The sequence below is a fragment of the Cladosporium halotolerans genome (genome assembly GCF_011745625.1).
Source record: "Cladosporium halotolerans strain TM138-S3 chromosome Unknown Sca4, whole genome shotgun sequence".
Lineage (NCBI taxonomy): Eukaryota > Fungi > Ascomycota > Dothideomycetes > Cladosporiales > Cladosporiaceae > Cladosporium > Cladosporium halotolerans.
The window spans coordinates 1,133,202-1,159,945 of NW_027191455.1; the positions used below are offsets into that span (position 1 = coordinate 1,133,202).

The 26,744-nt window shown below is 56.7% G+C and overlaps 10 protein-coding genes across 10 annotated transcripts; 5 read left to right on the plus strand and 5 right to left on the minus strand.

The window, feature by feature from the left end:
• Window positions 1-1,319: 1,319 nt before the first annotated feature.
• On the minus strand, window positions 1,320-2,942 carry WHR41_01866 (uncharacterized protein; the record flags this gene model as incomplete). Its single annotated transcript, XM_069370472.1, has 2 exons — window positions 1,320-2,348; window positions 2,406-2,942. 2 exons carry the CDS (start codon window positions 2,940-2,942, stop codon window positions 1,320-1,322), a joined length of 1,566 nt encoding a protein of 521 aa, XP_069232652.1.
• Window positions 2,943-3,332: 390 nt separating this feature from the next.
• Window positions 3,333-5,362, plus strand: WHR41_01867 (uncharacterized protein; the record flags this gene model as incomplete). The annotated part of the gene is made up of 2 exons (XM_069370473.1): window positions 3,333-4,890; window positions 4,955-5,362. Exons 1-2 carry the CDS (start codon window positions 3,448-3,450, stop codon window positions 5,360-5,362), a joined length of 1,851 nt encoding a protein of 616 aa, XP_069232651.1. The 5' UTR covers window positions 3,333-3,447.
• Window positions 5,363-6,712: 1,350 nt separating this feature from the next.
• WHR41_01868 (uncharacterized protein) lies at window positions 6,713-8,266 on the minus strand (the record flags this gene model as incomplete). Its single annotated transcript, XM_069370474.1, has 1 exon — window positions 6,713-8,266. The coding sequence occupies one exon, from the start codon at window positions 8,264-8,266 to the stop codon at window positions 6,713-6,715; it is 1,554 nt and encodes a 517-aa protein (XP_069232546.1).
• Window positions 8,267-9,580: 1,314 nt separating this feature from the next.
• WHR41_01869 (uncharacterized protein) lies at window positions 9,581-12,505 on the plus strand (the record flags this gene model as incomplete). The annotated part of the gene is made up of 1 exon (XM_069370475.1): window positions 9,581-12,505. One exon carries the CDS (start codon window positions 9,581-9,583, stop codon window positions 12,503-12,505), a length of 2,925 nt encoding a protein of 974 aa, XP_069232545.1.
• Window positions 12,506-12,937: 432 nt separating this feature from the next.
• WHR41_01870 (uncharacterized protein) lies at window positions 12,938-14,490 on the minus strand (the record flags this gene model as incomplete). Its single annotated transcript, XM_069370476.1, has 2 exons — window positions 13,826-14,490; window positions 12,938-13,776 (listed from the first exon to the last, which is right to left on the minus strand). Exons 1-2 carry the CDS (start codon window positions 14,268-14,270, stop codon window positions 12,938-12,940), a joined length of 1,284 nt encoding a protein of 427 aa, XP_069232756.1. The 5' UTR covers window positions 14,271-14,490.
• Window positions 14,491-15,705: 1,215 nt separating this feature from the next.
• Window positions 15,706-17,465, plus strand: WHR41_01871 (uncharacterized protein). Its single transcript, XM_069370477.1, has 3 exons — window positions 15,706-16,429; window positions 16,478-16,904; window positions 16,963-17,465. Exons 1-3 carry the CDS (start codon window positions 16,082-16,084, stop codon window positions 17,343-17,345), a joined length of 1,158 nt encoding a protein of 385 aa, XP_069232757.1. The 5' UTR covers window positions 15,706-16,081; the 3' UTR covers window positions 17,346-17,465.
• On the minus strand, window positions 17,380-18,243 carry WHR41_01872 (uncharacterized protein). Its single transcript, XM_069370478.1, has 2 exons — window positions 18,112-18,243; window positions 17,380-18,037 (listed from the first exon to the last, which is right to left on the minus strand). The coding sequence occupies exons 1-2, from the start codon at window positions 18,165-18,167 to the stop codon at window positions 17,806-17,808; spliced, it is 288 nt and encodes a 95-aa protein (XP_069232758.1). The 5' UTR covers window positions 18,168-18,243; the 3' UTR covers window positions 17,380-17,805.
• A 495-nt stretch (window positions 18,244-18,738) lies between these two features.
• WHR41_01873 (uncharacterized protein) lies at window positions 18,739-21,824 on the plus strand (the record flags this gene model as incomplete). Its single annotated transcript, XM_069370479.1, has 2 exons — window positions 18,739-19,234; window positions 19,291-21,824. The coding sequence occupies 2 exons, from the start codon at window positions 18,739-18,741 to the stop codon at window positions 21,822-21,824; spliced, it is 3,030 nt and encodes a 1,009-aa protein (XP_069232759.1).
• A 632-nt stretch (window positions 21,825-22,456) lies between these two features.
• WHR41_01874 (uncharacterized protein) lies at window positions 22,457-25,390 on the plus strand (the record flags this gene model as incomplete). Its single annotated transcript, XM_069370480.1, has 1 exon — window positions 22,457-25,390. One exon carries the CDS (start codon window positions 22,457-22,459, stop codon window positions 25,388-25,390), a length of 2,934 nt encoding a protein of 977 aa, XP_069232760.1.
• A 183-nt stretch (window positions 25,391-25,573) lies between these two features.
• On the minus strand, window positions 25,574-26,675 carry WHR41_01875 (uncharacterized protein; the record flags this gene model as incomplete). The annotated part of the gene is made up of 2 exons (XM_069370481.1): window positions 25,574-25,799; window positions 25,852-26,675. The coding sequence occupies 2 exons, from the start codon at window positions 26,673-26,675 to the stop codon at window positions 25,574-25,576; spliced, it is 1,050 nt and encodes a 349-aa protein (XP_069232761.1).
• Between the last annotated feature and the right edge of the window lie 69 nt (window positions 26,676-26,744).

Genomic DNA, 26,744 nt, shown 5'->3' on the forward strand with positions numbered 1-26,744 from the left:
ACCTAGCAATCGCCCCGTCATCAACTCCGAGCTTTGACTGGACACGCATTCCGATCAGCGACGCTACGCCAGAACACGTCAAAGTTCACCGCAAAGGAGCATTTAGCGAAGGCTCCGACTTGCAGGTACTCACCAAGAAGCTGCCTGAAATCGGCTTGCAGAACGTTGACCGCCGTCCGGAGCGCTTTCTGGAGCGGCAGAAGGCGATCGAGCGCGAGAAATTTGTCCGACCTTTCGACTGGGCCTCAACCGCTCTAGGACCAATTGAGACATGGAGTGCCGACCTTCGCCAAATGTGCAATTTGATCATAGCGATCTTCCTGTCCTTACCTTGGACCGCACTCCCTGCAGCAAAGAAACATTCTGGACGTTGGGTGTTAAAAAAGGGGCATCCAGATTCTTGCTGTCCCTACATTGGACCACCCTCCCAGCAGCGAAGAGAGATTCTGGACGTTGGGTGTTGAGAATACGGTGTTAGCGACAATCCTCGCCTGTCGCACACCTTGTGGGGACTTCCTGTCCCTACCTGGCTCGCTCCTCGCGACATGTCTAAGCTGTTTGTCGATTGCGGCTGGTCCGCCTTCCTGGACCGCTTTTCGCAACATGTCTAAACTTTTCATCGATTGCGGCTGGCGCGCTCTGCTGGACAACTTTCGCCATCATGTGCAAGCGGCGCGATGTCCGGGGCTCAGCAGTCACTGCCGTCCTTACAGGGACCGCAGTACGGGACCATGTCCAAGCTGTTATCGGAGCGCTGGTTCTTGTGGTCTTGGTTTTAAGAGAAGAAGGAGATCTGAAGCTTGCCTGTTCGTACAATGCGTGTTGGATAACGACGGTGGAGTTGGGACTTGCTTGCTCTGGCTGCTTGGTTGGAGAACGACGAGGAGACGCGCGGTTTTGCTGGCTGTTGTGATGTTGATGAGAGCGCGGCAGCGCGTCAGTTTTTGGTTGTACTCTGGTGTAACGTAGCACTTGCTAGATTTATGACAAATGGAAGTGGCGCAGCGAGGCATCGCAGGAAACAATGCAACATCACCGCTTGAACATCACAATCATTCACGTAGGGACTCACAAGTTTTTGGGCTTTTCATAATTCATACTAAGTTTCTGTGGACTTACAGCATTTGAAGCAGCCGGGCTGCTGATTATCGCATGGCAGAAGCAATCGCAGCAAGAAGTCGAAGTGTCGCAGCAGCTAGACGGTTGGTGAAGTTGAGTGTGAAGAGAATTCCAACTTAGCTGATCGCGCACCGACGGTGCGGACCTACCTCGCCTCGTGCAATGTGAGGGCGCGATGGCGTATCCAAGCATTGAGGTCGTTAATCGGAGCGCGGAGAGTCGAACTTACCCCAGGGTTCCATCTTCTCTTCACCACTATCCTCGTTGTCACTGTAGGCTAACCTATAGTCCACAAGCTTGCTCTTCTTTTTCTTCTTGCTTGGCTGTCCGTCATCCGCGGGGGTGCCAACGGTCTGTTCTGCCGCAGCCGGGTTGAGATCGCCTTGAGTAGTTGCTTCAGGCCCCTGATCTGCAGACATGGGATCGGCAGTGACGTCGGTGCCAGCTTGGTCCTGAGGCGCAGGCTGGTTGCCAGTGTCTTGCTCAATCGCAGCTTGTTCAGGTGCGGCTTGCGCCTGAGGGGCAGGCTGATTGCCAGTGTCCTGCACAATCGTAGCTTGGTCACGCGCAGCTTGGTCCTGAGGGGCAGGCTGGTTGCCAGCATCTTGCTCCATTTCAGCTGGTTGATGTGCAGCTTGCGCCTGAGGGGCAGGCTGATTGCGAGCGTGTTGCTCGATTGCAGCTTGGTCACGGGCAGCCTGGGCCTCTTTCATCTCCAGAAACTCAAAGTTACTGTGGTCTCTGAGATACTCGAGATCCTCCTGCTCCATGATATGGCTAGCGAGCCTGCGCCGCTGTTCGGGGTCCGTAATGAACGGACCAGAGTGAGGGCGCCGTGCTGACGGGCCGGCGGTGTGCGTATTGCTGAGGCTCTGGGCTGCAGGTGCCGGGGCCCCTTGTCCAGAGTGCATACGCTGCATGTCATCGCGGTTGACATTCGGCATGGCAACTTGCGGGCGGGGAGGCAACGACTGTGGGGCCGCTTGCGGGTGATCGAGCCTTGGCTGGGCGGGCGGCGGAGCCATACCGTGTCCTGGCGAAGGGGCAGCAGGAGAATAGGGAGAGTGGCCAGGCGCGTGGTATGGTTGATGCATGGCAGGATATGGAAGCTGACCAGGCCGCTGCTGTGCGTGCTGCAGAGTTGACGGAGGTTGGTAGTAGCTTGGGTGCGGGGTCGGGAGCTGGGATGCATTGTCGGGCGTGGAGGAGTTATATGTGGGCGGAAGGAGCTGCAGCGAGTTATTAGCCTTGAGCTGATCGATGGAGAGGTATTCAAGGATACGTACAGTCTGCTCAGCGGTAGGTGCGACAGGATCTTGGGCGTTACCCTGCTGCGCCGCCTGCGCTGCCCTTTGAGCCCTGCGCATCGCTATGTGTTCGGCCAAGCGCGCCTTGCGTTGCTCCTTGGTCTCCTCGTCGGCCTTGCGCTTCCTAGAGTTTGGCTCGCCCTGTCCTGGCGGCGGGTTCCCGGTTTGAGCAGTTCGCTTGCCTTCCATTGCGAAGTACTCGTTCATGATGTTCTGGCGGTGGGTGGAGAGGAGGTCGTCGGGGATGCCCTCCATGCCAAAGATTTCGACGTCGGGGCGCGAACGGCCCTCGATTGCGGCGTCGACGGAGGTCAGCGTCTCCTTGTGCACCTGCTGCATGTGAACGGCCAGGCCGCCAGCCGTGTTTAAGCGGCGGCCGCAGGAGCACTTGAAGTGCTTTTGCCTCTGGTGGTCGACGAGGACGGCGACGTCGTCGAAGTCGCGCTCGCAGTAGTAACACCACGGGCGCTCGAGGAGGGCCTCGAGCGCCACGCGGCCGCTCTTCTTCTTCGTCATCGTCGTTGTCGTCGTCGTCGTTGTCGTTGTCGTCGTCGTCGTTGTCGTTGTCGTCGTTGTCGTTGTCGTCGCGTGGTTTTCGAGGCGTCGTGGTCGAGGAAAGGGACACAGGTGGCAGCGCGCAGGACGGCTGAAGTGTAGTTTGCGGCATCAGCGGCGGCCCGCAGGCTGAGGCCGCCTGGGTGCCTAGCATGCCTGAGTGCCTGGGGCTGCCCGCCGCGTGCCCTGTGCCCTGCCCCGGCGGTCCTCTGCGGCTTCACACCTGCGCCGGCAGCTGCCGACGCCAGCGCGTGCGGCCTCCGATGCTTCGTTGAGACCGGCGGCGCAGGGAGCAGCTTATCTTATCGCACGTGACATCATTCTTTGCTCGTGGTTTGCTTTGCCCTTCTCGACGATCGACGTGACAATGGACGCTTGCGTGTTGTATCTAAATCCTGGCCAGGAGCCCCCGCAATCACCACGCCCATACCATCCGCGCCATTGCTGCACGTGACATCGACGTGGGATGGCCGCCGAGACGATCAGAGCGCTCGACACGACCGATCCCTTGGTGCTGCTGCCAGCGGAAATCGTGTTACGGGTCCTCGACTATGCCTCGCCAGCCTCGCTCGCTAGCCTCACCAGGCTGACCAAGGCCTGGAACGCTTTCATCGACGGGACCCACCAGGACGCCATCTACTCGTCGCCGTCCAAGACAATCCAGCCTGCTTGCGCCAAGAATTTCTCGTTCCTCGATTCGTCACGCGACTTCTCCAAGTACTTCAAGGGCGTCCAGTCATGGAAGGAAATCTGTCGCCGGCAGACGCTGCTCACCAAGGGCTGGACCCGTGAACGGCCTGTCACCCGCGAATCGACCATCCAAGTCGGCAACGACCCCATCTGGCGCTTCCGACCGGACTTCAAACGCCGCATTTTCCTTTCCACGTCGCAGATGGGCGGCATGAACGTCACAGACATGGATTCGGGCAATCTGCTGTGGCGATTAGACGCAAACACCGTCCGCCCCTTCGCCCATCTTGAGTACGAAGACGGCACCGCTGTCTGGGACCGCGAAGGCAACGCCGTGGAGGTCTGGAGGGCCGATCCAGATGCGGCGAAGGGTGTCTTCCAGCAGGTGGCGGTGCTGGAACACGACAGGCAGACGAGAGGCTTTCAACTCAGCAGTAACACCCTTTGCGTGGTCTCTTCAGAAAAGAAGGGCTACGTCTACGATCTTTCCGGCGAACCGACTTTGAAGCGCGAGATCGACATCGAAGACGGCGCCGTCGGGCATCTGGACCAGGGGCCGGGCGTCGTTGCCTACTCCCTCGGAAACAAGGGCTACCACTTCTTCAACAAGGACACCGGCGAGCCTCTGGGCGTCCTCCATCCCAAAGACTGCACTCAAACATATCACATCATCCACCCCCGCTCCCCCTTAGACTCCCGCCTAGGCGTCGGCAACGTCGGCCGCGCAGCAGACGCCTACCCCCCACAGTACCCCGGCAAAGACCGCACAACCCCCATCGAAATCAAACAAGGCCGACATCCCCTCCGCCCCGCCGTCACCGAAACTCCGCTCTCCGACGACGAATGGGGCGCCGGCATGCTTAACGGCAAGCTGTTCGCCGGCGTGTCGCGCGGCGGGCGCGTCTTCGTGTGCTCCGACTGGCGCAAAGCGCTCGAGAGCACCGCCAGCTTCACCGACGCAACCTGCACCATCGAGTGCGACTCCGACGGCTCCACCTTCGACCTCGGCGGCTGGCTCGCCATCCGCAACCACAAGCTCATGTTCGAGACGCAGGACCGCGCGTACATCGTCGGCCTGAACGACGACGACACCGTGCGCGCGCACGACCAGAACCCCCAGCGCCCGTCCTTCGCCTACGCCACCAGCGCCGCCGCCCAGCTCGCCGTCCCCGTCAGCTTCATGGGCATCTACGACGACTGCGTGATGACCACATTCACCGTACTACGTCCTCCCCTGACCATTCTCCCTTCAAAAGTTCCGACAAGACTAATACCTGCCACAGACCCTCCGCTACCGCCAGCGCGTCGAAGTGGAAATCGGCGGCCTCGCGCAGCCGCGCACGCGCATCCTGCCCACGAAGGTCATCCGCATCCTGTCGTTCGCGCCCGACCTCGAGAACCCGAAAGCCGACGACGAGATCCAGGATCCCGCCGAGCGCGGCGAGGACGAGCGCGTCGTGTTGCCGGAGGTGAACACGATGCGCTCGGATTTGATCCAGCTGATTGCGATGCTGGAGGGTGAGCCGGAGCTGGAGGACGATGTGCAGGTCGAGATGGGGGAGGATGTCGGGGAGGAGTTGGGGCTGGAGGAGTGGTTGGGTGAGGAGTGGGAGGATGGGGAGTGGGAGGATGAGGAGGAGGGGGAGCAGGGTCGGAGTACGGGGCGGCATGATTTGGAGGATGTTGATTGAGAGCATGAGAGGAGTTCAAAATGCGCGAGATACTAGAACTATAGATTTGCATGGCATTGTGATAGACGCATGTATCCTGATCACGTTTCCCACGTCAACGTGTGTTTGTAGGTGTCCTTGGCTGCGCTGGGAACGAAGTTTCGCCGTGGCCGACACGCTTGGTGAACACTCTGGCCTGCTAGAAGGCCATTTCGTTGCGAGGCATGGTAAATCACAGTTTGTGTTACTTTTCAGACTCGCGCCACGATTCTTCGCCCAGAACGAGTGCATCAGACGCATTGTTCGGTGGCCATTCGATCACCCTAAGCTTACCCCAACCCTAACCCTATTGTCGCAGGCTGTTGCTCTCATAAGTTCGCCTCGCAGAGTTAAAGGAACAAGCAACGACGAGGCGTTGATAGGATGTCGAAGCTAGCTATTCTCAAGTGCAATCGTGGTCTGGAAGTGTATGTCGCAGTCATCTCGGTCTTTCACGAGACTCGCGTCCGTTCTCGGACGCTGCGGTCAGAAAGCTGGTATAGCCCGGCAATGATGATCGGTGAAGGATACGAAAATACATGCAGTCAGCACGATCGTCTGTCGCTTCGGTCTACCATCAAACCAATCATGTATTCTCACGACGCCTGCGTACGGGAACAGCCTCGCGTGGCTTTGATAGCCCTAATGCCGCAAGGGTTGCACAAGGCGACGCATCGTGCGAGATATATTTTCAACGGCCTCGAGCACGAGGCGGGTCGCAGAAAACCTCCAATCTTTGAGCACTGGGTGCTGGCCTTTCGTTTGGAAAAACTCGCTCTAGCAGCTAAACCCTGGCTACGGTACCGATGGAGGCGAACGGTTCGCACCACGCCGTGCCTACAATCCTCTTCGGCTCTTTTGGGACGGCAATTGGCCTGGCCACTGTTTTCATTGGCTTCCTTCAGGTCCGAAACATGCGACGACGTCGCTCAAAGCGTAATCGGTCGGTCGAAGAGGGCCACGAGCTCCCGACCTCCACTGACGACAACGCAAGGTCAACGGACGACTGTCAGTCCGAGGATACCAGCGATGAATCATGCTCGCTTCGTAAGTCAAATGGTACCTAGTACCTGTGCACACGAAGATCGACTTTTGGCAATAGCTTGAACGATCATCCGCAGGGTCGCGGCGAAAACGACCAAGAGCCGATGAATGCACAAGTCACTGCTCGTTGAAGACGGGGATTCGTCATCCGGGGCATGAAAACTTCCGCCCGTGGCCATCGATCGGCTGTGTTGAAGATGTTGGACATAGCATATTTGCATTCCGTGTGCGCTGGTATAAAGCATATATCAACTGTATCATCCCGGGATAGCCAAAATAACCTTTCCTTCAGCCCCCCAAGTCACAAAACCTCTTCTCCCTGTCCCAGACGACATCTTTGCTCCCGTTTCCATTCATCCTTCTGAGCATCCGTATCCGATGCGCAGGTATAAAGTCCTCCTCTTCCACAGCCTTACCCCACTGCTCAAGCGGCAGCCACATGAGCCCTTCGAAGCGGTCCAGATAGCCGACCTCGTAGTCGAAGCATGTATGCGCAGGATCCCAGCGCAGCCTTGAGAGCACTTCAGAGGCTGGCGGTAGTCGTTCAGGACTCGAAAACAGTTTGGTCTTGTCACCGGAAGGGCTTGAGGCCTCAGGTTTATCTGTGGTGGATGACCCAGTCTCCATGCGGTAGTCGTCGAGCATCCTTTTGGCTCCCACTTGCTTGCACAGGTCGAACTCCACCCTCCCATTCAATTTGTCGATGACAAGATCGAGAGCATTCAAGAACTCAGCCAGTTCTTCGTTTCTCTCATTGGTCACGGGTACATCGTCTGGGCGCACGATTTCCAATCCGAAGATGTAAAGCCATTCGCTACGGCAGTCACTGCTGAAAGCATGCGGCCAAAGGCGCAGCTTTTCATGGATGAACCCAGATTTGTACACCCCTTCGGGCAAGTTTCTGAGTTCTTTGACGACCTGTGACCGGAACGCTTCGCGCTGCTTGGACCTCCAGCATTCTGCCTTTGCGGTCAGGAAAGTTTGGTAGCGCCTGCAAAAGTTCAGGTAATGCTGTTCGCACGTCCAGTTGAGTGAGCCGGGATTCTGAGCCAGGTGTGCGATTTTCGCCGCGATGAGGACTTGGTTCTCGGTCGCGATTTGGACCGTTCGAGCATAAGCTGATCGCCAAGGCGATGTAAGAATTGCCCGTAGGCCCTCAGGGGTCTTGCCTCGGTCGACAAAGGCTTGCACACCAAAGACGAAGGGGCGGTGGTCTTGCTTGTCTTCTGTTTGGGTCCAGGCGTGGAAGAGCATCCACAGTAAGCTGTCTTGGCCAAGCAGACCGAAAGCTTCTGAGAAGATCCCGGTAGCTTCTGCCCACAACCTCAGTGACTGGTATGCATTGCAGAATGAAGGGACGTCGTCCTTCAGAGTATGATGCAGATACCAGGTGTCTTGTATCGCAGCCAACTTCTGCTCAACGTATCTTGGGGGGCGGACTGAGGCTTTCGTGAATGAGGGAAAGCCATATTCGGGGACGGTGGCCAAGTCGAAATGAGCTGGTAAGCTGCAATAGTGGAGCTTGACTTGAGAGCCAATGTTGGAGTCGGAGATTACGCAGTCATGCTTGGGCAAATCTTCGCGCTCGAGCTTCTCCGCGACGTACTCCCAGAAGGTATTCGAGCTGTTGTCGGTCAAGCAATAGAGATGGACGATGTCACCTGGCCTGCTGAGGCCAAGACTGTACGGTCCAGCTGGGAAGAGGTAGCGCTGTGGACCTGGGCTCACATGCGCATCTCGTGGCGTTTGAGGAGCCCCATACGTTTGTATGTCGCACTGGAGCCGTTCCGCCAAGTGGGCCACCAGGCTGTCAATGTTTGCTCTGTTCTTGTCAGCCGCCATGAGGGCCGCAGCAAGGAGTGCGAGAAATGGGAAATGGTTTGCATCGTGACTGATACATTGCGCGCAAGCTACATGATAAATACATTGCACTCTGGGATTCCGGGTCGCCTTACCATCGTACCATCTTAGAGCAGGATGAATCACCCAGGTGAGTGATGAGTGATGAGTGATGCATCCTTCAACTGCAGCCTTCAGCGTGAGTGCCTGAGGCCATAAGCTGCACGCCTGATATTTTCCAAGTCCGCTCAAGCCACGAAGGCCGAAGGGAAAATCACTCAATGGACCGATGATGTATTTGGGGTCAGACTACCGGCAAGGAGAAGGATCAACGAGCACCTGACGCTGCCCGTGGGGAACAAGAGTCTTGCCCAGTCCACTCTCGAAGCTATCTGGCAAACCTTATCGTAGTGCCCAGAGACAAGCCCCCCGTCTGGCAAACGGCCCGAGACGCACAGGGGGTTAGCCGATTGATCGGTGATCTTCAGCAGATGCTCCTGCGAGCGCCCAGCAGACAGCAGACCGTATATACCGATGCTTCTATCGTCATGGCCGCAGAGGCAGCACGCACCGACAGCTGGCGGCGCCCCCAGCCGCCGCCTTGATTAGGGATGACACGCCGGATGGCGGCAGTGGCTGGAGCGCAGTCTTCGACGCGTCTTCTGGAAGCACTCTAACCCCCTCTAATCGGCCGGCCGCCTACGCAACGGGCAAAGGTGCGCGGTGGTGCGGTGGGGCAGAGATCGGCGTCGATGATGGAGCTGCCCGCGCTCGTGCCCGGCCATGTCTGATCTGCCAGTCTCCGTCGGTCTGCTGGCGCTGGTGAGGAGCACCCAAGGTTTCTCCTTGCTTGACTGCCGCCGTCTTTCGTCGCGTGCCCACGCACATTGTTCCCGCTCCATCCATCTGCATACCAGTCTCGTCGTGGAATTGCCCTGTCCTCACCAAACCGCCGTCTTACTCACGCTGGCGCCAGTGGACGCTGGGACCCTGGCACTTTGACAACCGCCTGTGACGCTATCGTAGCCCTCTTCTAGCGCGTAGCCACATCCTTCACCCTCCTAGTCTGGCCGACGAAGTCGCGTAGCCCTGGGGTCTTCTGGGACGTGTCAGCATCGCAACCCTGCTGTCATAGTCCAATGGCATTGGTGTCGCACCATTCCTAGCTTACCCGGGTGGCCGCAGCACGCCTAGAGCGCGTTCGCGCCGCAAACACACCGCCAACATCCGCCATACCATCCAGTCTTCGACGCGACTTGAGCTGCTGCTCTCCTGCTTGAGCAGCTTCGTCAGCACCATTTGGGTAGAATGCCCACCATGCGCCGGCAACCTCTGCGCAGCTCTCAGACCGCGACTCAGAGACCGTCCGACCCACATACCCTCCTCCAAAGCTTCGATAGTGGCATCAATCCGAGCAGACCCGTAAAGTCGTCGCCCTTGGGAAGTTCGACAATCGCCGGACTTCCACTGGAGCTCATCGACCGCCTCAAAGCCTTTCCGCTCTTTCAGTCTGCGCCCGAATCCTTCCTGCTCTCTATCGGTAAGAGCTTACGGCCCAGCATCTTTCAGCCCAGCCAAGAGGTTATCAAGGAAGGCGACGATGCAAAGTCGATGTACTGGCTGGTGCGCGGCAGCGTCAAGGTCACCAGCATCGATGGCGAGAGCACGTACGCCGAGCTCAAGCCCGGCGCGTTCTTTGGCGAAATCGGAATCCTCATGGACATGCCACGAACCGCGTCCATTGTGGCCACCGTGCGCAGTCTGCTCGTGCGGCTGAACAAGGAGGACCTTCAGAAAGAGCTGCCGAAATACCCTGAGGTTGAGAATGCAATCAGAGAAGAGGCTTCCGAACGCTTGGCCATTCTAGAACGCAAGAAGAAAGAGCGGGGAGGCATAGGAAGTCAAGGAAATGCAGCGGCACCTACGGCGGCGAGAAAGAGGTCACGCGACCTGCTTGCTGGCGACGTTGAGATGGCTGAGGTGGGATCGCTTGTGGATGGAGAAGTCCTGAGCAACAAGAGAAGGAAATCGCCGTCCCCGGGTATAGCAGAGGTCGCAGCATCGAGTGCGCTGGGGAGTGCGCCGCATACTGTGCGTCAGTTACTGAAAGAGCTCCCGCTATTCTCTTCTTTGCCAGGCGACATACTGCATTTCCTGGGCGTCAACGCGCAACCCGCATCGTTTCCGCCATTTACGGAAATCATCAAACAGGACAGCACCGGCCGAGACGTCTACTTTATTGTCAAGGGCGATGTAGAGGTCCTGACCAACGCGCCCGACTCACGGCGCGGTTCAGCGCAGCAGGAAGGCGCCAAGTTGAGGAAACTGGACCACCCTGACGAAGAGCAGCGACGCCAACGCGTTCGGGCGCGCTTAAAGGTCGGACAGTACTTTGGAGAGGTCACCAGTCTATCACTATCCCCTAGGAGAACGGCGACCGTCCGAAGCGTAGACGCAGTTGAGTGTCTGTTGATCAACGGAGAAATCCTTGATCAATTGTGGAACAAGTGTTCGCCAGACCTTCGTCAGCAGGTCGAGAGTGAGGCGAAGCGTAGATTGGAGGCCGCGAAGAAAGACGATGACGTGGTAATGGCCGACATAACTCTAGATGGTCCTGTGGGAAGTGGTGGCGCGACCACAGAGCCTGTGAAGGATGGCGAGGACAATTGGCGACAAGGCCTTCCGGTCGTGCGCTTCGAAGAGCCTTTCGACATGCCTCTCCCCTCCATCCAGCAAATGGAACCCGTCGACCCCGATCCGTTCTTCAACCAGAACCTGGACAGCATGCGAGCGAGATCGCGACGCTCTTCCCTTGCGCCTCCTCAGCCTATCGCTGAGACCCAACAGGTCTCGCCGCTAGAAACCCTGCGCACACCGTCACCACCTAATACTCAACGATTGTCGGCTTCTTCGCCTTTGCGGCCCAAGAGCGTCGGATCCACCGAATCTCACAATTCCCCCTTGAAGCTATCACCAACAACAACGCGTCGCCCTAGTATGGTTCGTCAGCCGTCAAATGTCGGCAAAGGCCGCCTTCCTGACAATGTCCTAACGAAAGTCTTCCAAAACCTCGATCTGCTTGACTTAATGAAACTACGCCTTGTCAGCATGCACTGGCACAACATTCTCACCACCTCCCCAGATATTTTGCAGCAGCTCAACCTGAGCAAATACAACAGGCACATCACTGATGACATTTTGCGAGATGTCATCGTTCCCTTTGCTGGGTCAAGACCCAAGGACATCGATCTCTCGAACTGCTTTCACGTAACCGACGAAGGATTCGCCACTCTCGTTGAGGCTTGCGGTGCTGGCGCGAGGATGTGGAAGATGAAGTCTGTTTGGGACGTCACTGCACCAGCGGTCCTGTCATTTGTGGAAAAGGCAAAATGCCTGGAGGAAATCGACCTCAGCAACTGTCGCAAAGTCGGGGATAATCTCCTCGCCCGTGTGGTCGGTTGGATCGTCCCGAAGGACTCACCACAGCAGAAGCCTCTACCGCCGCCTCCGACCAACGGCAAACGGCACCACAGCAAACGCAACGGCACATCGATCAAAGCTGTCTTGGAGAGTGAACCTCCACCTGCTCCGGGCAGTGTCATCGGCGCTCCAAAGCTCAAACGGCTCACGCTTAGCTATTGTAAGCACGTCCAAGACCGCAGCATGGCACATATCGCCCACCACGCCGCCGACCGCCTGGAGAGCCTCGACCTGACGCGCTGCACTTCCATCTCCGATGCAGGCTTCCACAGCTGGGGCGTGTACGAGTTCAAGAACCTGCGCCGCCTCGTCCTCGCCGACTGCACGTACCTCTCTGACCAAGCGATCGTCGGCATCGTCGGTGGCTGCCGCAGCCTGCACGAGCTCGACCTCTCCTTCTGCTGCGCGCTGTCCGACACCGCCACCGAAGTGCTTGCGCTCGGCCTGCCGAACCTCCGCCGCCTCAACATGGCTTTTTGTGGAAGCGCCGTGTCGGATAACAGTATGCGCTGCATGGGCCTTCACCTGCTCGAGCTGCGCTATCTCTCCGTCCGCGGATGCGTCAGAGTCACGGGCCACGGTGTTGAGAGCGTCGTCGAAGGCTGTCGCTACCTGGAGGAGTTCGACGTATCGCAGTGCAAGAACTTGCGACCTTGGTTGGATCGTGGGACTGTGGGGCGGATCAATGCTCCGAGGCCTAATGGGTTGGGCAGGAGGATCTTGTTTGACACTGTTGCGAATGGGACTTGGAGGACGGGGTAGAAATGAGAGGGATCGCTTGCTCGACGGATCGCTTGCTCGACGACGATGCGGAGAATGGTTTACGGTTACAGCACGGCGCTCTTGGATTGGGGAACGGTATCTGGCCCCCCTGGCTTTTGGATTGATTGGATATTGGAAATTTCATTGGAATGGAGAACCAATGAGATGTACTAGAGGAACAGCATACTTCAGTCGCTATAATGAAGACCTAAATCTTCACAATTATCCTTTTGGCGATGTGATGAAGCTACTTAAGGTTGGCTGCGCATGTTCTGTGAGCCGTGCAACCACCTGCGAAAAGGGGTATCTTAACAGAAGTTGCGACGAGAAGAAAACCACCCGAATCCTCCAGCACCGACCATCCATCGTATATCAAGCACTCAAGGCCGTCGCACAATTCTCAACACAAGCTTTTGAGGCATCGAGTTGACATCACTTCGCAACCTCACTAGTATGCGTCATCTCCACCCTCTTATATATGCCCGAAGCGGGATGATGCAGCCTCTCCTCGCTTCCGCACCTCATCGTCTCAACAGACTCCCATTGATACCCGTCGTCCGCTACCGGTCCTCCGGTAACGCGCACGTCGTACGGCGATTTGCCGACATCGGCGTCCGAAGATCCAGCCACGGACGCTCCTTCCGCCGTCGTTGTCCCTGATGTACTGCCCTTTTTCATGTGCCGCAGGTTCACCTCCTCCACGGGATCTGGAAACGACGTCGGGCCGCACTGTGGTCTTAGGCGCGAGGTATGGCTGCGGCTGAGGCCGCCGTTCGCGCCGGCGGCTGTCCCCCTCGAGCGGCTGCGTGTGCCCAGTTTACTGCGCGTGCCGTCTAGCGCGGCGGAGAAGAGGGGTTTGAGCGTCGGCAGGCTGGCGGCGAGGATACCCAGGCAGAGCTCGAGCATGTACCAGATCTGGAAGTCGTTCTCGAACTGCTGGTCGGGCGTGGTGGTGACTTTGGTCTGCAGGCGGGCTTTGAGGATGCCGGCGATGCAGGCGATGAAGCCGAGCGAGAGGACGACGATTAGGGAGGCTTTGGTGCGGCGGTTGACTTGGAGTCTGAGGACGACGGGGACGGGGAGGAGCGCGAAGAGGCAGTCGGTGAGGATGTTGATTATGGAGTTGAAGAGGCCGATGAAACCGTATGTTTGATTCGAGAAGCAGCGGGTGCTTGGGTCCATACGGATGGTGAAGTTCCAGTTTGCTGAAATGGGAGTGCAGCCAAATACAAGTGTGCCGGTGCAGGCCAGGGCGAAGCATGTGAGGAAAGCTATCAATGTCAGCTAGTGGAGTTGAGATTGATGTCAAAGGCCACTCACCGACGGAGCACCAGAGAAAAATCCTCCATGGTTTCTGCAACATGATGCGCATAAGGAAGAATGCGATGGAAATCTTGACGAGCACGACTCCCCACATGATCAGCAGACCGTGTGCAAATAGCCACTGCATGTACGGCTCCAACATCCATCTCTGCTGCCATTCTGAATGCCGTCCCATTCCCAGTGTCGACTCTCCGCACAGGCAGATGAACGTTGCAAGCGCCATCATGGCCGCCGTGAGCATTGCCCAATCGTCCATTCCGACGAACTGGAGCATGCGCGCTCGTACATAGAGACGCAGCCCAACGACAACGAGCGCCGCAAAACCAAAGGCGCCGGTGACACCAAGAATGTTGGCGACATTGCTTTCTTCGAGGTAGGCGTGACTTGGTGGTTCAGGATCGTCAGTTTGTCGCGCGTAAATTGCAGGCATTGCATTTGCCATTGATGAATAGCAAACGATGACGACAAAGGACGCGATATTGCAGAGACGTATTCGCGGTGATGTCTTGATGCGGCGTGGCTGAAAAGGCGGTAGCTGTGCTGTGTACCATGCTACTTTACGAAAAAGCTTCTTGATGGCAGTCGTCAAATCACAGGAGACAGATGCATAGACATGCCACTTGGTGGATCGAGACCCACGTGTTATAAAGAACGTGGCATGGGCATGGATCTCTCGTCGATTCCGCGGCTGAGATCACGGGTCAAGACTAGCACGACTGATTCGCCAAGAGGGTAGCCCTGGAGTGAAAGACATGGGATAAAATATCGCGAAGACGCAAGGACGGGGAGTGATCTGGATCGAGCAGGTCGTTCGGAAGAGCGGATGCCGTGCACTAGCACTCTTGATAGACAGTCTCGCAAGCAGAGGGTTATATTCTTTCACGTCAATGCGCGAGCGAGATGCAGGAACGCAGAAGCGACGTTGCCAGCAACAGATGGGCTAGTTCCTCGGAGTCCAGCAGTTCCATTGTTCCAAGGCCCAAGGCACCACTGTCGAAGAAGAAGAGGCACCCTGACTGAGACATTAGCGGTCATGGAAATCCAGAATCAGGTTAGGTGGCACCTCGGAGGTGCAGTAGGGTGCCAATTAGACCGAGGCTGCCAATTGTAAGGATGCGGTCGAGGCTGTGAAGTAATATAGATCTCGCAAGGGTCTCTGTCCCATGCTGCCGCTGTGGAGTCGTGCCCTAACCGGGTTCCGGCGGCCGCGGCCCGGACGATGCACTCAGTTGCGGCATTCTTCTCCGCTGACAGGGATTTAAAGAGGCATTGGGTAACTCGCCATGTCTGAATTCATATGGATAATTATCCTTGCCTCGAGTGCCTGGACTCGTAACCGAGCGGTACTTGACCGCCAGCCACAGAAAGCCCTCTGAGCATTGAGAGCCAAGGTTAGAGCGAGAAGCTATTCCGATAGGCCATGTTTTTCGCCACAGCGAAGGCTGTACTTAGAGCGATACTTGAATGGCAGGTCGAAGGCTGAAATAGCTTGACAGGTCGGCCTGGCGGCGTGATCATTCCCAGAAGCTGTTCATCAGTCACAAGTCCGGAGACTTGCAGTCGAGTTCATTGGAATGTGGTGAAAAAAGAAGGCAACGCTCATTGGACTTTCATGAGGCGGAGGTGCCGGGTGGAGGGTGTACAAAGCGTAGCGCCGGCACTGCCAGAAGGCGGTGCGTGAGAGTTCACAAGTCCCTGCATGTGGCGCAATCGAAGTGGCCTTCTCTCAACCGCACCCGACCGGCTGGCGGCTGTTCTTCCATTCCACTACGGCACGACACGGTCGAAGCGCTTTCCAATTCGCGTGAACGGCTGTCGAGTACTGTAATGCCTATCGATCATTGAAATCATTGATGCACGGCTGTCACGCACATCCCAGGCGGTCGCTTAAAGAACGCTCACATGCTGGTGCACCCTAGTGCCGTCGGCGCAATGCGCTTTTCAGCTTGGTCCGGCGTGGAAGTATTCCTGCACGTGTATGCAGAGCCCTGTCTGGCGGCCAGCGATGCATGCGCCAAACTACAGACTACGGGATCCAGATGACCCCCATAGTGGTTCGGACTTTTAACTCTGAGCACTACCGCAGGACCTATGCCGGCCTAACCGGGACACAGCAATCTTTCCCACGCTCGCTGGCGTCTCATATATATATCGTGGCTGTGAGACTACCAATTTTGTCCTCAACTCAGAGATCCATTATCCCTCCATTCTTCCCTGCGATCGTGCATCTTGGTGCTAGTCGACGTCGATCAAATGCACTTGGCTTCAACCGTTGCTGCAGCCTCGCTGCTGGCTGCCAATGCCCATGCCTGGTCGCCCTCTCCTACCAATGGCACTGACAAGCTTGCACAAGAGGGTCTTGCCAACCTTGAGGCTTACCACAAGAGTCTCAACTCCTCGTCGAGCTGCAACCTTGGCAATGCAGCTGTTCGTAGGGAATGGCTCACCCTGAGTGACGAAGAGAAGATTGCCTACATCAGTGCCGTGAAGTGTCTGATGAGCAAACCCTCTATATCTGGTGACGCGATCCCTGGCGCAAAATCCAGATACGACGACTTCGTCGGAGTCCACATTAATCAGACGCTGTCGATCCACGCAACTGTAAGCCAGGCTTAGCCTCGTGGTATCCACCCAACTAATAGAATACAGGGCAATTTCCTGTCATGGCACCGCTACTTTACATGGACCTACGAACATGCTCTCCGCGAAGAGTGCGGCTACGAGGGCTACCAGCCCTACATCAACTGGGGCAAATACGCTCACGACATCGTTGGATCCCCACTCTTCGACGGCAGCGAGACCTCTATCGGTGGAGACGGAGAGTTTATCCCACACCAAGGCTTCGGGATTCCTTCCAACGACGCTCCGGAGTTTGTCATTCCACCGGGCAACGGATCGGGCTGTGTCACAACTGGTCCCTTCAGGAACATGACTGTTCGTTTGGGTCCTGTCACGCCATCACTGTACAACCTCACGGCCAACCCCAGAGCTGATGGTCTTGGACTCAATCCGCGTTGCCTGCGCCGCGATCTCTCCAACATTGGCGCTCGTCGTGGCTCCACCGAGGACATTAGCTGTGCGTATACAAACCTAATGATTGCTCACAAATGCATGACTAACTGATTCGACCAAAGATGAACTGATCTCCAACCGCACCGACATCATCAGCTTCCAAAACAGGATGCAGGGTGACTTTCCTAACAAATACTTCGGTGTGCATGCCGGCGGCCACTTCTGGGTCGGCGGCGACCCTGGCGGCGATCTCTACGCCTCCCCTGGTGACCCCTACTTCTTCCTCCACCACGCCCAGATCGACCGTACATGGTGGATCTGGCAGAACCAGGACCCCAAGAACCGCCAAAACGCCATCGGCGGTACGAACACAATCTTCAACTTCCCTCCATCGGCCAACACCACGCTGGAGGACCTCATCGATATCGGCGTCAATGCGCCGGCTATCAAGATCGGAAGCGCGATGAGCACACTGAAGAACCAGTTTTGCTACACATACGCGTAATCGTTGGACGTGCATGAGGGATTTGAGATCAGCATATTGGCGGGCGGACACTTGAGCATTTGTTGAAAGCATGATAGACCCGTAATACGTCCAGCATTTCCGCTTCGACGAAACCAAATATCCTCCCTGTGTTCATGCCCCGAGCCGATGAAATGTCCCAACCATGGAAGATATCGTCAAATTGGCCGAACCCGACAGTATGGGCTCTCTATCGCGCTATCGCCGGCAGTGGTACAGTCTGACCCAACCTGCGGCCCTGCCTCTGCCAATCCATATACTAGCAATGCACATCCGCAAGGAATGCAAGCGCATCTTCGCTCTGCCACGCGATCGCGCTGCTGTGGAGCGTTTTGATTCGCTGCACAGTCCCCTTGTTGGCAGTATTGTGAAATTTCCTCCAGCCCATGTGTCCGTCGAGCTCTTGGAAGGTTCCGTCTTCTTCTAACCATGCTTCTCTCTTTCAACCCTTCTTCTGGTTTGCAGCCTTCCCGCCAGTAGGCTTGCCAGGCTCAGACAGCTTTCTGTCCTTCTTTCCACCGCGCAGCAACTCCAAGTGGCCAGCCTTGCCAGCGAGAGCCTTCTCGGTCAGGGCGGAGAGACCCGCGGTGTGCTTCTTGTGGACATGGTGCGCCTTGACGAGCGACGCCTTCTTGGGCTTGATGACCCTGTTGCCGGTCTGAACGCGCTGCGATCTGCCAGAGAGAAAGGAAGATGTCAGTTGGGACTGTCCAGCCTCGACGTCTCAGTGGTGGAAGAATATACGTACGGTTTGGCGGGTGTTTTGGGCCCGGTCTTGGACTTCTTGAGCTGTGCCTGCGGCATTTTGACGATCCCCGCTCTTGGACTGCCCGGTTTGTTTGAGAAGATATTGGGTGTAGCGAGGGCTGCGTCGGGGTTTGGTGGTAGAAAGGGCAGCAGGCTAAATGGGCGGGCCAAGGGTGGCGCAAAGGCCGAAAAAAGTTCGCGCCTTCTCCGCAGTCGACCCCACGATTGGCAGCCCCAGAAGCAGCTCGTCGTCCGTCCATCATCTCTCTACCATCGATACTATAGCAAACTCTCTGCTTTTACCCGCGAGCCCTAATGCGCGTTGTTGTCATCCTTGAGGCTGAGACATGGCATTACTACATCCGTGCAGAAACCACTTTGTCCGTACTTCATCTGCTCACATTGTTCGTCTACTGCCAATGCCCAGATACCGTATTCTACTGCGGTCAACATCATGTGGGCCATACTTTCTGCCTTTAGCCGCAGAGATAGCATGTCCGCTTGCTCAAGCCTCTGCACAGTAGTGAGCAAGGTATTCAAATGTCTCGCGTAGCCCTGGTGATATGTCGGCCTGGCAAGCCTACGGTAGGTCTTCGTTTCCTTGCAAGAAGCACCTTCTCCTCGCAAGATGAAGGTCACCGGCCTCGTTTCGTCTGCATTTTTCTGTTCCACGGCATTGGCCATTGGCCAAAAGCCCACCATCAACTTCAATGGCACCGGCATCCGACTTGCTGAGGGCGGCTCCAGCGTTCAGCTCTATGCCGACAATGGCGACTGGCCTGGCGTACTACGCGTCGTCGACGACCTTGCTGAAGATTTCGGCCGGGTGACTGGCACGAAAGGTACCGTGACCCTCCTTGGCAAGGAAACGTCTCCCAGCCTCAATGCGAGCACGACCTTCAACGTGACTGGGAAGACTGGTTTCGGAACATCTGGGCCAGGGAGATACGATCGCAGAGGTGGTGCCATCATTGCTGGTACCATTGGCAACTCGACAATCATTGACCGTCTGATAAGTGAGGGCAAGGTTGATGTCAGCGAAGTGGAGGGCAGCTGGGAGGCGTATGTCTCCACCGTCGTGGATAATCCTGTGCAAGGAGTCTCCAGAGCGGTTGTCATTGCCGGTAAGAAGGTGCCATTTCGGCTCTCAACACGAGCAGGATCGCTGACAGCATCGCAGGCGCCGACAAGAGAGGTACCATCTACGGCCTGTATTCCGTCTCAGAACAGATTGGCGTTTCACCATGGTACTTCTGGGCCGATTCACCTCCTCAGAAGCACAGTTCGATCTATGCTCAAACCGTCACGGTTGTGCAAAAGTCACCTTCAGTCAAGTACCGTGGCATCTTCCTGAACGACGAAGCGCCAGCGCTCACCGGCCATATACAAGCCAAGTTCCACGATTCGCCGTGGGGACCGGGTTACAATGCGGAATTCTACGCCACGGTCTTTGAGTTGCTCCTCAGGCTGCGCGCCAACTATCTCTGGCCTGCCATGTGGAATTCTATGTTCAACGTCGACGATCCTCGCAGCCAGCCGCTTGCTGACGAGTACGGCATTGTCATGGGAACATCGCACACCGAGCCGATGATGCGCGCCACAAAGGAATGGAGCGAGTTTGGCAATGGCACATGGTCTTGGGAAACAAACAACGAGACAATCTACCCGTTCTTCGTTGAAGGCGCTGAGCGCTCTGCTCCTTACGAGAGCGTTGTCACAATGGGAATGCGCGGCTACCACGATACTCCGATCGGGCCTACGAACGATATTGTGCTGCTTGAGGCCATCGTCGCTGCACAGACTGAGATCTTGACGGATATTTGGGGAGAGGACGCTGTTTCCGACCCCAGCGTTGTCCCGCAGATGTGGTGTTTGTACAAAGAGGTCCAGGGATACATTGATGCCGGCATGGAGGTCCCCGACTACATCACCCTTCTGTGGGCCGACGACAACTTTGGCAACATCAGACGTCTTCCTCGCGGCAACGAAACTGATCGCAGTGGTGGAGCTGGAGTCTACTACCACTTTGACTACGTTGGAGACCCCCGAAGCTACAAGTGGATCAACACTGCCAAGCTGCAGAAGACTTGGGAGCAGATGCACATGGCGTACGAACGCAACGCTCGCGAGATCTGGGTTGTCAACGTTGGTGATCTCAAGCCTCTCGAACTTCCCATCAGTCACATGATGGATCTTGCATACGACATCAGCCTTTGGGACAAAGACAGCGTGCCTACTTGGTTGAAGCATTGGGCTTCCAGAGAGTTCGGTACAAGTGTAGCTTCGCAGACCGCTGAGCTCATGAACAACTACACAAAAACTGTCGGCAGGAGAAAGTATGAACTTACGGATGTCAGCACCTACAACATCATCAATTATGAGGAAGCAGACAGAGTTATGGCAACTTGGAAGAACATGGCTGACGTTGCAGAGACCATCTACAACAGCCTCCCTGAAGAGACGAAGGCTGCATTCTTCGAAATGGTCTACCACCCGGTGACGGCAGGTTACGTCCTCCACGACATTATGATTTCGACAGCCAAGAACAATCTGTATGCTGGACAGGGCCGCAACAGCGCCAACGCGCTCGCTGATCATGTCCGCGAGCAATTCAACCGCGACCACGAGCTGTCGGCTGAGTACAACAGCATGTTGGATGGGAAGTGGGAGCACATGATGGATCAGACCCACATCGGATACCGCTACTGGCAGCAGCCCATGCGTCAAGTCTTGCCTGGCTTGCAGTACGTGCAGACCCAAGAGCGCGCGCTGACGGGCGATATGGGAGTCACCACAGAGTCTTCTAATGCCACCGTTCCTGGCGATGACCCTTACCACGACAATGGGTCAAACTCGCTCACCATGCAGCCACTCGATCCTTATGGCGCTACGTCTCGCTGGATCGAAATCTTCTGCGTTGGGACTCAGGATTTTGACTGGAACATCACGGCTAACGTATCTTTTGTCTCCTTCTCGCAGTCTTCTGGATCCCTCTCGCCGAGTGGCGAGACTGATGTTCGAATTTATGCGACGATTGACTGGGAGCAGGCTCCTGAGGGCAGCGGAATGGTTCAGCTGAACGTCAGCTCGAGCACCGACTACGGTGCGCAGTTCAACATGCCGCAGTTGATGATGCCTTACACCCACACCAGCGTGCCAGACGCTTTCAGCGGCCACGTCGAATCCGACCGCCACGTCTCCATCGAGGCCGAGCACTGGACGTCAGTCACAAACTCATCGTCAGCGCACTACGAAGTCATCACAGGCCTCTCTCGCACCCTTTCCGGCGTAACACTCTCCCCCATCACCGCGCCCTCTTTCACCACTTCAAATGCTCCCGGCCTGACCTACGATTTCTACACCTTCTCCGCCTCCTCAGTCACAAACCTCACGAACATCACAGTCGTCATGACGCCCAACCTTAACACCATCCCCGACCGTCCGCTTCGCTACGCCATCCAGCTCGACGACCAAGAGGTCAAGACCGTCCAGCCCGTCATCGACCAGCCTAACGGCGCAAACCCGCGCGATTGGAATACTGCGGTCGCGAACAATGCCTGGCTGGGGACGAGCAACTTCACGTACTCTGGACCAGGCGAGCACACGCTGAAGCTGTGGGCGCTGGAGCCGGGGCTTGTGTTTAACAGTGTTTGGGTCAACCTGGGTGGGATCAAGCCGAGTTATTTGGGACCGCCGGAGAGTGCGAGGGTGTGAGTGAGCGTGAGAGTTGTGGTAGTGAAGTTGTTCATTATTAATGGAATTGAGAAACGTGAATCGCCATTGCCATTGAGTTTCGCCCAAGGACGGAGTGACCAATGAATAAGACACCCTTTAATATATGTACCCCTCACGTGCTTGCCTGCCGAAAACCTGTAAGCCCCCTTTGGTGGGCTTACTGTAAGAACAATAATAAACGTGTAGCGCATAAGCCACGACCAATATTCAGAGCCCCACCCAAATGGCCCCACGTAGACCAAACGCTGGATCAGGAGTCCCAAGAGAGTTAAAGATGCGCGCTGCCTCAAAACAGACAAGCCCCAGATCCGCCGGGAGCGCCAGCCCGTACCCTACTGTACCGTATCCAGCGACCTGGATGACTTAATCACTTCCCACCACTCACCGTCCTGTCAGCCCCGCAGCAAAGGACCCGACAACGCCTTATATATCTCTGCATATCCCACCTGGCACGGCATTCGACATTCTCGTCTCGGCACCCGCAACCCGCACGTGGCACTCGCATCGGACTCGGCTGGCGGGGGACAGGCTAGACGAGAAGTAGGGTGGGGTCGCGCCTTGCACCGGAGACCGCTCATAGGTAAAAAGCAACCCAGGCCAGCCTTTCGCCCATGGCCGACTCGCACGCGTCCTCCTCCAACAGCCCCGCCGATGCTGGCGCTGCGAACGGCGACAGCCCTCCCGCCGACGCGCGACAAGCAGAGCAGCCCTCGCCGCCGCCCAACGCTGCCGGCGCAAACGATGGCCCCGCGGCGCCTGCGAAACCAACTGTTGATGCGCAAGGGCGTCCGCTCAATCCCAGGTCCTGCGTGACGTGTCGCAAAAGGAAGGTGAAGTGTGATAAGACGCACCCATGCACGAATTGCAAGCGCGCGCGGATTGATTGTATCTATCCTGCGCCGGGGAGGGCTCCGAGGAAGGTGAGGAAGGTTGGTGAGGGAAGGGATAAAGAGCTCTTGGAGAGGCTCAGAAGATTGGAGGGTGTGGTCAAGACGCTTGGGGTTGAGGTACCGGATGGTCAGGAGTCAAAGGACACAGGCAAAGAGGCTGAGGGGGCTGCAGCTGCGGACACATCACGGCGCACCGTGAGCGGAGATGCCGGGACACCAGCACCTCGAGAGAATGGCGGGGCTCGTCAAGGAGAGCTGAAGCGCCGTTGGACTGCAAGCCAAACCGAAGACGCTGAATCCAAGCCGCAAGCAAGGTGGGTGGAAGATGGATCATCGAAAGGCCACTTTGAGCATAGGTTCGGCCGACTCGTCGTCAACGAGGGCAGGTCGCGCTACATCAACAACTCCTTCTGGGCGAATCTGAGCAACGAGGTGGAAGATCTCAAGGGAATCCTCAATCAGTCCAGCGATGATGAAGATCCAGATACACCGAACGAAAACGGGCAGGTATCCGGCAATCACCATGGCTTCATCTTTGGCTTCAGCTCGCAAAACGTCGACATGCTGTCTTTGCACCCGCTTCCGCAACAGATAGGCGCATACTGGCATGCTTTCAAGGAAAACGTCGATCCTTTAGTCAAAGTACTGCACATTCCGACCTTCGAGCACACGATCCAGGGCGCGGCTTCAAACCTGCAAAACCTACCGCGAGGCCTCGAAGCTTTGCTATTCACGATATATTACGGCGCAGTAACGAGTTTGTCTGGCGATGATTGCGAGGCCAAGTTTGGAGAAGAGAAGTCAGTCTTGTTAGCCAGATACCGCTTCGCAATCGAGCAAGCACTTGCGCGCGCAAACTTCCTGATCACGGAGGAGATCGTTGTTCTGCAAGCACTGGTTCTCTTCCTGATGTGCTTGCGACGGAACAGCTATGCGCGCGTGATCTGGACACTGACCGGGCTTGTCGTCCGCATTGCGCAGACAATCGGCGTCCACAGGGATGGTGTTCACTTCGGCCTGAAGCCATTCGATGTTGAAATGCGCCGAAGACTCTGGTGGCAGGTCTGCATTCTCGACACCAGAGCCAGTGAAGACCACGGCTGCGATCCCACCATCACCGAGCAGTCTTTCGATACCAAGATGCCACTGAACATCAACGATGTCGACATCACACCAGACGCAACGGAATTTCCCACCGAGAAGCGAGGTTGCACAGACATGTCGTTCTGCCTCATTCGTTTCGAGGTGTCGAATACTTTCCGCCGCATCAACTACATCCCACCTGGCCCGCCCAAGGCTTGCACTGAGCATTTCGCCGGCATCACTCTACAAGAGAAGGAGAGGTGGATCACGGAGTGCCATCAGCGTCTGGAAGAAAGATATCTCAAGAATTGCGACATGACTGTTCCCTTGTTCTGGGTCACTGCGACGGTCGCTCGCTTGATGATGAGCAAGATGTGGTTGATGGTCTACCATCCGTTTCAGCGGCAAGACGGTGGCACATCGCTGTCTCCGGAGACAAAAGACAAGCTTTTCATCACCAGTCTGGAGAACATCGAGTACAGTATCCTGCTGGAGACCGAAGCTCGCACCATGAAATGGGGCTGGCTCTTCAAGACGTACATGCAATGGCACGCGCTCGCCTTCATCTTGAGCGAGCTGTGCCACCGCACCACCGGCGACCTCGTCGAACGCGCATGGGTGGCAGTAGATGCGACAAGGGACGGACGTTGGGGAGAGCGCACGTCTGAGAACGACTCACGCGGACACCTGTGGCGGCCATTGAAGAAGCTCTATCACAAAGCAAAAGATGCGCGCAGGCGTGGGTTACAAGAGGAGCAGCTGGTCAAGCATCGTGTCTCCGGCACTATGCCCACCAGGACTTACTCGCCCAACGCCAACCCAATGTTCGGTAACCCAAAGATCCCAACGGTAACGAGAGCGCCTCTCAGCCAAGCCCAACTCCAGCGCTTCACCCAAGGTCCAGTTTACGGCCAGCGACCCATCGACTCTCACGAACTCCTGAAGTCGCCGCGTCTAGCTCTCGCAGTCGGAGGCGTCGAAGTAGACCCAATGGACATCGTACCGCAAGACAGCCTGGTGGCCATACCTGAAGAGAATGTCAGAGCTTTTGGCCACGCGCCGCACGGAAGCGTTTCGTCGGCTACCAGTTTCGGCCAGCGCAACATCCAGCCCGTCAGACCTCAGGCGCAACACCCAAGCAGCTTGAGCAATTCCCGCCCAGAGTTTGGCGAAAACTTCACGCAAGCTGCGGGCTCAGTGGATTACGGTACCGGCGATATGGTCAATTTGCGCAACTCAAATGGCGGCAACGGCGCCATCTTCCCACCCAACCAAGCAAACGACGCGTTCCCGAATGCCACCGCCGCCGGCCCTCAGAATCCAATGCGCATTCCCTCAATCGACTCTAACTTTGACCCCGTCATGGACACCTCCGGCGATCTGGACTGGGAAAATTGGGACCAGTTGGTGAGGCAGTTCGGGATGGACGTCGATCCAGGCGAGGGTGAGGTGGGTGTCGACGATACCGCGTGGAACGGTTTTGGTGGTGTTGCGAACAATGGGCAGACACCAGGTGCTGGGCAGCAGAATTATCGGATGGGTCCGGCGATGGGTGGTGGGGATTGGTTTTAGGATGTGACGAGAGATGTGATTTCTGAAGATTTGTGATGGCTTGAGGCCGGAAGTGAAAATGTATTACGGCCTTTGACGACTACGATGAGAATATCCGAGAATCAAAAATCTATGACACAGCACATATGCAGCTCCGAAGCACGCTGCGCCTCGTTCGCCAAATGTCCATTGCATGGTTTGGCTTTAGTTCTTCTCCTCCTTCCTCTCCTTCTCGAGCAGCTCTAGATAATGTCCGACAACGCTGACAACAACGTCTTCATAGCTCGCAAACTTGATCCCAAAAGTCTTCTCAGTCTTGCTCGCATCGAACTTGGAGACAACGCTCGGGTTGCTCCCATTATTCGGCAGATCACCATTCTTCACGGCCTCAGGGAAACGCCTTGCAACAATTTCCTTCGCATCGTCGAATCTGCAAACCGTCAGCAACCAACCTTCAAACCCACAACCACGGCAAAACTCACCTCATCCCATCCATCCCACTATTCGAAACAATAAAGCTCTGCCCGCCCTGAATCGCCGGATCCAGCGCCCTCACATGAATCTCAGCCGTATCGTCGACCGAGTTGAAATTATTCGGCATCGCATCCCCGCCGCTCCCCAGCACGACATTCAGCGGAATCCGATTCGTCCCCGTCTGGAAATCCGCCGTGCTCGCTGCCAAATCGTCGCGGCCGAAGATGAACGACGGGTGGATGTGGATGACGTCGAAAGGAGGCTTCTCGGCGTCGAGCCACGCTTCGGCGCGGTTGAGGGCGGCGATTTTGGACGCGGCGTACGCGGCGCCGGGGTTCGTGATGGGGCCTTCGATCTCGGGCAGGCGGTTTTCGGCGGTGTAGATGGTTGGGTCCGGGGAGGCGAAGGCACTTAGGGGCTGGAGGGCGATGACGGAGGAGGTGACGACGATGCGGCGGACGGTGGATGTTTTGCGGGCGGATTCGAAGATGGCCAGAGTGCCGCGGACGGCGGGCTGGATGAAGTGGGTTTCGAGGTCGGAGGCGGAGGCAGGGGCTTTGGTTACGAGTGGAGAGGCGACGTGGACGATGGAGTTGACGTCGCGGGCTGCCTCGTCGAAGGCGTTGGGGACGAGGAAGTCGGGGACGATAGTGAAGGTGAGGTTGGAGTAGCCGCGTGTGTTTTGCAGGACGGGGTTGGAGCGGAGGTTGGTGGCTTTTTGTTCGCTGCGGACGGCGGCGCGGACATGGTAGCCATGTTCAAGAGCGGCGCGGAGGGTGCGGAAGCCGAGGTGGCCGGTGGCGCCTGTGATGAGGACTAGTTCGTTGCTCATGGTTGTTGATTGGTATCTAGTCGAAGAGTAGTATGTCTTAAATTGTTGCGTACTGGGTGTGTCCCGAAT